At 41.9% G+C, this 10,000-nt stretch overlaps 1 protein-coding gene across 11 annotated transcripts in view; it reads left to right on the forward strand.

Annotated features, from left to right (window-relative positions):
* The first annotated feature begins 1,362 nt into the window (after positions 1–1,362).
* The window catches only part of tcf4 (transcription factor 4), a 525,031-nt gene continuing 516,393 nt past the window's right edge, over positions 1,363–10,000 (forward strand). For 10 of the 11 annotated variants that reach the window (XM_064977266.1, XM_064977263.1, XM_064977267.1 and 7 more), the window contains exons 1-3: positions 3,263–3,364; positions 3,643–3,681; positions 4,550–4,619. In XM_064977266.1, the coding sequence (XP_064833338.1) occupies positions 3,263–3,364; positions 3,643–3,681; positions 4,550–4,619 (211 nt within the window). Of the gene's footprint in view, positions 1,694–3,262; positions 3,365–3,642; positions 3,682–4,549; positions 4,620–10,000 lie in introns of those variants that run through there. The other variant, XM_064977265.1, reaches the window with a different exon arrangement.

Raw genomic sequence — 10,000 nt, forward strand, 5'->3', positions numbered from 1 at the left:
TACTACTACTACTACCACTACTACATCTACTACTATTATTACTACTACTACAACTACTACTACTACTACTACTACTACTACCACTACTGCATCTACTACTACTACTACTTCTACTACTACTACTACTACTACTACTACCACTTCTACTACTACCACTTCTACTACTACTACTACTACTACTACTACTACTACTACTACTACCACTACTACATCTACTACTATTATTACTACTACTACAACTACTACTACTACATCTATTACTACTATTGTTACTACTACTACTATTATTACTACTACTGCTACTACTACTACTACTATTACATCTACTACTACTATTGTTACTACTACATCTACTACTACTACTACTACTTCTACTGCTATTGCTGCTACTACCACTACTGCTACTACCAACACTACTACAAATACTACCAGAACCTATAAGGCTAGAACACTCTAAAGAAAATGTTTTGCCATTTGGGATGCACAGAGTGTCTCTGTTATTATAGTGATGATGCCCCCACTGACACTAACACAAATCTCTCCAAAATAAAATATTAAATTGGGCCCCTAAGTCATATATCACAAAAGAAGCGTGATATCAACACCAGTATTGTTCTGGCTTATCTTGCACTCTCGTAAAACGTAGCTGTCAACAAAACATCGTTATCAAGCTCTGATGATAAAATCCTCAAATCTTCTTTCCAAAGAGAGGAACTCACTCTCTCTCTCTCTCTCTCTCTCCCTCTCTCGCACCCTCTCTCACCCTCTCTCTCTCTCTCTCTCTCTCTCTCTCTCTCTCTCTCTCTCTCTCTCTCTCTCTCTCACCCCTGAGATGGTACTTCAGTTGGTGGTACAGTAACCAACAAATGTTGGGAATCATTGATATAGTCCATCATGGTCCAAAAAATGTGGTTGTCTCCAAAAGATAATTGGACTTTCTTGTTTTTTGTTTGTCATCTGCAATGAGTTGAATTTAACATGTTTAATTCAAATAACAAAAACATTAACATTTAAAAAAATAAGAGTTTTTTTAAAAAGCAATACACCCCATTAATAAGTTGAAATCCACAATAAAAAAAAAACATCAGACAAAAAGTGAGGTTGACTGTGTGATTAGGAAAGATGAGCAACAACAAGAAAATGCACCCATCTCTCTGTCAAATACAGTAATCACATTTCAGAACCAAACTGATTTTTATAAACTTGTACAACTAAATATAAATTACTATTATACACAAAACAGTTATTCTCCACCTTTAAAACATTTCTCATCAGCACCAGGTCGACGTCACCAAACTTTAGAGGATGACGTGAGGTTCCCGGATGTGGACAGAACGAGCGACGGTGATGCACGCGCCTGTGTGACACACGCGACACCGCTGAGCCAGGCTAGACCAGAGCAATGGAAAGTAGCCAGCTAGCATGGTAGATAACTGCATTGAATCTGAAAACAAGCTAAACTGTTCAAGTTTAAGGCACCCACCTGGATGTACAACTACGTTTGGCTGCAAGTTGACCCTAACCGGAAAGCCTAATAGTGTTTCAAAACAAATGTAGCCGCAAACATCGTTTTCGGATAAAGATTTTGGCTAGCCCTTGGTAGCGCAGACAGTCGGCAGTTTTGCTTAGTTATACACTGAGAGCAAGTAAAAGATATACACTTGTGTGGATTACGTAAACATATCAAACCAAGGTAATTTTTTTATATTTATTTTTATATCGGTGCAACTTCTTTACAACAAGAACAATTAGCGACATGCCGGATTTGCAACTGCATGAAACTATTTGTCTGCCAAGTTGCAATCGTTTCCCTTCTGTGTCTGTCTGCTGTCTGCTTCTGTGCTTTTCTCCCGCATCGCAAGGTTGACAGACTGACAGCCCGTCTCCGCTAAAACTTTTCTGTTGGCCGCAGACAAAGCATCAATATGGATTGATCAATCAAACACGCCACGCATAGTTGGGACGGTTCGCAGTTGTCATTTCCAAAGAGTAATGTCCTTCTATCCAGCCTTTTCCCCCAAGCCCTCAAAACAGGCACGCTTCATCACGTTATTTCACGGTAAAAGTTAGCCAGTCCAGGTTAGCTGTGCTAGCCCCCCTAGCTCTGAAAACAGGCTTACATGGGTAGGTAGCATCATTATGTAACGTCAAAATATTTCAACCTGCACATTTGATCTCCTGTGATAGAATAGCACACTTTTGTCTTGATGCCAAAATACAACTGTAGCCTAGTTATATTTTCATACATTGTATCAATAACATTGTCTGTCTTGTCATCATCATTGAAGAAAGACTAGGTTTACCAGCTATGCTGCAGACCTCACCCCATGATTATAAATTGAACGAGTGAATTTGGGCGTTGTTATCTTGTAATAACAACAATATTTAAATGTAAAAAAAAAAAAAAATCATATAGCCAACTATCGATGTCGAAATACATTTTTGTTTTCATATCGACCTAATATCATCGTTTATGTGCCATGAATTTGGATGGTTTGAGATGTTGACAAACAGACAGACATTCACACACCCGCGCGCACCTTCCTGTTGACACTGCGCACTCCAACACAATTATATCTGCGTTCTGAACCAATCAATCATTTACAATTAAAACATATTTTGCAATGTCAACAACGTTTATCAATTTTCCTCCTCGTAAATGTACATTTCACCCCACCAATTGCTGTCAGCAAAAGTACAAGGAATCGATATATTAAAAGGTAGCTAGGTGGCTGTAGAAACCAACGTTATTGCTATTCTGTGGCACACACATGGGGCTCAAACTCGGATGAGTGGAAGCTGGAAATTAATAAAAGTCCTGTCAATGATCACGTTCCATTTACAAACTGATATTTATAAACGTCCAGACCTACTTTCACTGCGTGTGTTAACCATTTGTATAAAGTCCGCTTTATTGAAATTTTCCGCAGTCTTTATAGCGTTTGTGTATTTATTGTATATGCAACGGGATTGTCACTTCTTGATCTCTGGCTAAACTGCCATTTGCACAGCTCGACCTGGATTTTGGGGAAACATTCCCATTCCTATGCCGATTTCTCTTTATATTTTATTCCACCCGATTCATACATTTTATCCTAAACCTCCTGTTGCACAAGGATGCGCTGAGAGAGAATAGGTTTAAATGCAAAGTGGAATCTTGCGCGACTCGGCTCCCGGTCGTCTGGATTTTGAGGAAGATCTAAAAGTCGGTCTCCCTCCCATCCGTGCGAGAACTGGCGTCCTCTGACCGCAATTTGTTTCCATGTTTTTAGGTTTGTGTGATTTTGCTAAAATGCATCACCAACAGCGAATGGCTGCCTTAGGGACAGACAAAGAACTAAGCGACTTATTGGATTTCAGTGCGGTAAGCAATTGTTATAATATTGCAATGACCACAACCACGGCACCGACCTACCGGCGACTGTTTAAATGTTTATTTGTACGGCATAGATAGACTAATGTTTTTGTTATTCATTGTGATGTATTTATTTAAAAGTGTTTTTTTCCCTCTCTGTACGTCTTTAACTCAACGTAAAACATATGATTTAAGCAAGTTATAGTATCCTAATTGTGTTTTCTATTTTTCCCAAAACATGTGCAGAGAAATATGATATTGCATTAGTAATTGTGTTGTTTCTATAGATGCGAAACAGCGATTTGAAAATGTTCCCAACATCAATGGTAGTATATCCCATTTTCATTATTTTTTTCTTGTTTCATTCTGTCCTAGAATAGACATTTTTTAAATAAGTTTTAAATTCCTGTCTTTTTGTGATGCATAATTCTAGTGACAGGTCTCCGTCAGTAGATCAATCCCAGTAACATAACTGCATGCGGGAGTAGCCCACGATTATATATCAGCTTCAACATATAAGTCGTTACTTGTACAATGTTTATGTTTTTATTTCATGTTATGAATAACGGATAATTGACTTTATTCCGACCCGTTCTAGTCGTGGCAGATATTTGTCCTTTATAACGCTGTATGTTCGGGAGTTGCGACAGGAAACGTGCCCCACGACCATGTTTCTTCAACCAATAACGATCGCTACTTTTAGTCAACTTCTAGCTGTTTGTGAAAAAAAAAAAAAAATATATATATATAAATCACTTTTATGTATCAGAAATACATTTGATATTTGCTAATCCAGACCCAATTTTTTTTTTTCGTCAGTGTATTTACAGCGAGGTAGACATGATTAATAATTACAGTTTTCATATTGCTGTTATTTCTGGGGAGGACACTATAATTCTAAGGATGCAGTAGAATTAGAAGACACTACTATTGGTCAATATGGATGACCATCTGCAGCACAGATAAGGGAAAGGTGTTCAGCACTCAGTTGAAGTTGGCTTGGGGTTCCCATCTTAGACCACAATTATACTTATTGTGTAGCATAAGGCTATTATAATAGTTATTTCAAAACGTGATTATTAAGATTTGACAAAAAACAACAACATTACATGCCCTATTTATTGATTATATTTAAGATTGAACTTTTAAGCAATAAGGGTGTCTATTGTAAAGTGCTCTTTTGTTTTCTTTCAGATGTTCTCTCCTCCTGTTAGTGGAAGAAACAGACCAGCCTCCCTGGGAAGTGGACATTTTGCAGGCTCAAGTATGTCAATCTCAGCTCATTCAAAGAGCACAATTATAGCTGTGGATATTGCATATGTTGTTACTATCATTTTTTGAGCTTCACTGTGTAAACATTATTTTGTTTTCCTCTTACAAGGACAAATTATATTATTACAGATTATATTTAGCTTTGTTTATCAGCTATTAAGAATATAAGGGTCTCGTTGTACATTTTCTATTTACATTTAACTAGGCAAGTCAGTTAAGAACACATTCTTATTTACAATGACGGCCTACCGGGGAACAGTGTGTTAACTGCCTTGTTCAGGGGGGCAGAATGACAGATTGTCAGCTCAGCGATTTGATCCAGCAACCTTTCAGTTACTGTCCCAACGCTCTAACCTGACCGCTCCGAAACATACACCATACATTATTATTGATAACCCTTTAAGTTGTGAATGATAGTAGTGGGTTTTACATGTGATTTCTCTGGGATCACTGGGCCTCCCACTCAGTACATAGCTGAGGAGGCCTGATGTGTCTTTAAACAGCAGGCATCGTTCCTCTTTGGGTCGTAACAGCAGGCCTTAGTGAAGACTCAGGCATCGTTCCTCTTTGGGTCGTAACAGCAGGCCTTAGTGAAGACTCAGGCATCGTTCCTCTTTGGGTCGTAACAGCAGGTGTAGCATGTCAGTACCAGAGGGACGTTGAATGAAGTTACACCTACGTCATATCTCTGTGTGGTTTTGAAAGGCAGCGACGATGCGTTTGGGTTGTTGTTTTTGTAGGGTCTACGGGGTTTGTTAAAGGCTCTTGTCTGTAGCACAGGAGCAGCAGTAGTGGTTTAAAATGTATGGACGAGCCGTTGGAGTGTAATTTTCTTCACGTGGAACCGGTTTTGGGTTTAGTAACAGCAGGTGTAGGGTGTTATACTACACCCAGTCCAATCTAGTACAGGTTTATAAATAAATAAAAACTATAAAAAAAACAACAAAAAAACTATAAAGACGGAATTCAACATGACAGTTTATTCAATGGTTTTGATGGGGAACGGCCTCGTCTCCGAGGGGAGATTCTGAGGGGAGATTCTGAGGGGAGATTCTGGGGGGAGATTCTGAGGGGAGATTCTGAGGGGAGATTCTGAGGGGAGATTCTGAGGGGAGATTCTGAGGGAGATTCTGGGGGAGATTCTGGGGGAGATTCTGGGGGAGATTCTGAGGGGAGATTCTGGGGGAGATTCTGGGGGAGATTCTGGGGGAGATTCTGAGGGGAGATTCTGAGGGGAGATTCTGGGGGGAGATTCTGAGGGGAGATTCTGAGGGGAGATTCTGGGGGGAGATTCTGAGGGGAGATTCTGGGGGGAGATTCTGAGGGGAGATTCTGGGGGAGATTCTGGGGGAGATTCTGAGGGGAGATTCTGAGGGAGATTCTGGGGGAGATTCTGAGGGAGATTCTGAGGGGAGATTCTGAGGGGAGATTCTGAGGGGAGATTCTGAGGGGAGATTCTGGGGGGAGATTCTGAGGGGAGATTCTGAGGGGAGATTCTGAGGGGAGATTCTGAGGGGAGATTCTGAGGGGAGATTCTGAGGGGAGATTCTGAGGGGAGATTCTGAGGGGAGATTCTGGGGGGAGATTCTGAGGGGAGATTCTGAGGGGAAATTCTGAGGGGAGGTTCTGGGGGGAGATTCTGGGGGGAGATTCTGAGGGGAGATTCTGGGGGAGATTCTGAGGGAGATTCTGAGGGGAGATTCTGGGGGAGATTCTGAGGGGAGATTCTGGGGGAGATTCTGAGGGAGATTCTGGGGAGATTCTGAGGGGAGATTCTGAGGGGAGATTCTGGGGGAGATTCTGAGGGGAGATTCTGAGGGGAGATTCTGGGGGGAGATTCTGGGGGGAGATTCTGGGGGGAGATTCTGAGGGGAGATTCTGGGGGGAGATTCTGGGGGGAGATTCTGAGGGGAGATTCCGAGGGGAGATTCCGAGGGGAGATTCCGAGGGGAGATTCCGAGGGGAGATTCCGAGGGGAGATTCTGAGGGGAGATTCTGAGGGGAGATTCTCGGAGCCAGATGATGTGGTTGTAGCTCGGGGCTGCTGGCATTGAAACCCCACCGCGCAAGAGGGGGAATTCCAAACACTGGTTCTTAAAGTTATTATATATAGCTGGTGGTGGTGGGGAAGTGGAGAGTTGTCAAACTGTTGCCCAAAAAAAAAAAAAAAAAAACAGCAAGTGAGAGAACAAGGCTAAGTTCACATATAAATACATCCCCCTCATTGGTTGAGAAGGAGGAAGGTGATACTTGCAACAGTGAACCCATAGGTTAAACAGGCCCGCGTGAGGAATGTGCATTACTACGCCATGCGTGTAGGGGTCATAGGGTAAATAGATGAATGACATTCCACACAGGGCTAATAGGAAACAGGACGTTGTGCTGATGATGAGAATACGTTTTTGTATTCATTCCCACAATGCCCCTAAGAATAGGAAACATTAGCGAATTGTGTCCCGCTTACTGGATGAAGATGAACAAGCATTAAGACCAAGAGAGATGATGAAGAATTTTGTTTACGCTGTTGTTGTTTGTAGGCCTTTGTGGCAGGCAGTTCACTCTTTTGTCTCTGTAGCACATTGGCAGAAATGTTGGTGTTTTGGAATAGACATTGCGTTAGAATCTGTCTGAGTAAGCCGGCTATATATCTGTAGGTAAGCTATATCTCTGTAGGTAGGCTATATCTCTGTAGGTAGGCTATATCTCTGTAGGTAGACTATATCTCTGTAGGTAGGCTATATCTCTGTAGGTAGGCTATATCTCTGTAGGTAGGCTATATCTCTGTAGGTAGGCTATATCTCTGTAGGTAGGCTATATCTCTGTAGGTAGGATATATCTCTGTAGGTAGGCTATATCTCTGTAGGTATTCTATATCTCTGTAGGTAGGCTATATCTCTGTAGGTAGGCTATATCTCTGTAGGTGGCTATATCTCTGTAGGTAGGCTATATCTCTGTAGGTAGGCTATATCTCTATATAGGTAGGCTATATCTCTGTAGGTAGGCTATATCTCTATGTAGGTAGGCTATATCTCTGTAGGTAGGCTATATCTCTGTAGGTAGGCTATATCTCTATATAGGTAGGCTATATCTCTGTAGGTAGGCTATATCTCTATGTAGGTAGGCTATATCTCTGTAGGTAGGCTATATCTCTGTAGGTAGGCTATATCTCTGTAGGTAGGCTATATCTCTATGTAGGTAGGCTATATCTCTGTAGGTAGGCTATATCTCTGTAGGTAGGCTATATCTCTATATAGGTAGGCTATATCTCTGTAGGTAGGCTATATCTCTATATAGGTAGGCTATATATCTCTGTAGGTAGGCTATATTTCTCTGTAGGTAGGCTATGTATCTCTGTAGGTAGGCCATATCTCTCTGTCGGTAGGCTATATATCCATAAAGGTAGGCTATATCTCGATGTAGGTAGGTTATATCTCTGTAGGTAATATCTCTGTAGGTAGGCTATATCTCAATGTAGGTAGGTTATATCTCTGTAGGTAATATCTCTGTAGGTAGGCTATCTCTCTGTCGGTAGGCTATATATCCATAAAGGTAGGCTATATCTCAATGTAGGTAGGTTATATCTCTGTAGGTAATATCTCTGTAGGTAGGCTATCTCTTTGTCGGTAGGCTATATATCTCTGTCGGTAGGCTATTTAATGTGGCTTTGCAATATCATATTTCCATGCACCACTGTATCAACATTTTATTTGCTAAACAAACACACATCGTACCAGTGGACATTATGATGTGTTTTAATCTATGGGATGTGTCTAAAGGAAGGCCTATGTATAAAAGACAATAAACAGTTTGTTTACCTTTTCAAATGATTCTGGCATGGACAAGCACTTTGTCCTGATTGGTTGTGTTTTGGGAGGTGTTGAATGAGTTAAATGTCTTCTGAGACCGTGTCGCTGATACACTGCTTCCTATCTCTAATTAGGCCTGAGTGTGGTGTGTGTGTGTGTGTGTGTGTGGATGACAAGCTTAATGCCAGTGTATAGGCCTAGTCTACTATATTGAACAGTGATCATCAACTGAGAATTAGCCGTTGGGTCGAATTCTTCTTGAGCAGATGGTCACGGGGACAGAACATAATTACAAATCATTTGTAGTCTCCAAATTGACAGCAAGAAGCCCAAACAGATATAATAAATGGACTTAAACGTAATCATTTTAAACATTGTTTACATTTGTATACGATCACGTGTCTCTGTTATGCGTGGGAATAATTGGGAATAGATTTTCTTAAATTAAAATCACTTGGAGATGATTTCCTGGTGTTTTTAAAGTCTTTTATGTCCAACAATTAAAATTAAAATTTACTTGGGGGGGCCAAATAGCTTCCTGCCACTAGGGGAAAGATTTCATATTATTTATCTACCTTTATTTAACTAGGCAAGTCAGTTAAGAACAAATTCTTATTTTTACCTTGTCAGCTCGGGGGATTTGATCTAGGAACCTTTTGGGTACTGGTCCAACGCTCTAACCACTAGGCTACCTGCCGTCCCTACCCTCTAACCACTAGGCTACCTGCCGCCTCTACACTCTAACCACTAGGCTACCTGCCGCCTCTACACTCTAACCACTAGGCTACCTGCCGCCTCTACACTCTAACCACTAGGCTACCTGCCACCTCTACACTCTAACCACTAGGCTACCTGCCGCCTCTACACTCTAACCACTAGGCTACCTGCCGCCTCTACACTCTAACCACTAGGCTACCTGCCGCCTCTACACTCTAACCACTAGGCTACCTGCCGCCTCTACACTCTAACCACTAGGCTACCTGCCGCCTCTACACTCTAACCACTAGGCTACCTGCCGCCTCTACACTCTAACCACTAGGCTACCTGCCACCTCTACACTCTAACCACTAGGCTACCTGCTGCCTCTACACTCTAACCACTAGGCTACCTGCCGACTCTACACTCTAACCACTAGGCTACCTGCCGCCTCTACACTCTAACAACTAGGCTACCTGCCGCCTCTACACTCTAACCACTAGGCTACCCTGCCGCCCCTACACTCTAACCACTAGGCTACCTGCCTCCTCTACACTCTAACCACTAGGCTACCTGCCACCTCTACACTCTAACCACTAGGCTACCTGCCACCTCTACACTCTAACCACTAGGCTAACTGCCGCCTCTACACTCTAACCACTAGTCTACCTGCCGTCCCTACCCTCTAACCACTAGGCTACCTGCCACCTCTACACTCTAACCACTAGGCTACCTGCTGCTACCTATTGGCTACTTCCATGTTTTTATCTTGTTGTAGCCTAAGCTCTCATATCCAAACTGCTATTAAAGGTGTTGACTACTTCCTGGTGTTGACTACTTCAGGGTGTTGACTACTTCCCGGGTGTTGACT

This window comes from Oncorhynchus masou, chromosome 11 (genome assembly GCF_036934945.1).
Source record: "Oncorhynchus masou masou isolate Uvic2021 chromosome 11, UVic_Omas_1.1, whole genome shotgun sequence".
Lineage (NCBI taxonomy): Eukaryota > Metazoa > Chordata > Actinopteri > Salmoniformes > Salmonidae > Oncorhynchus > Oncorhynchus masou.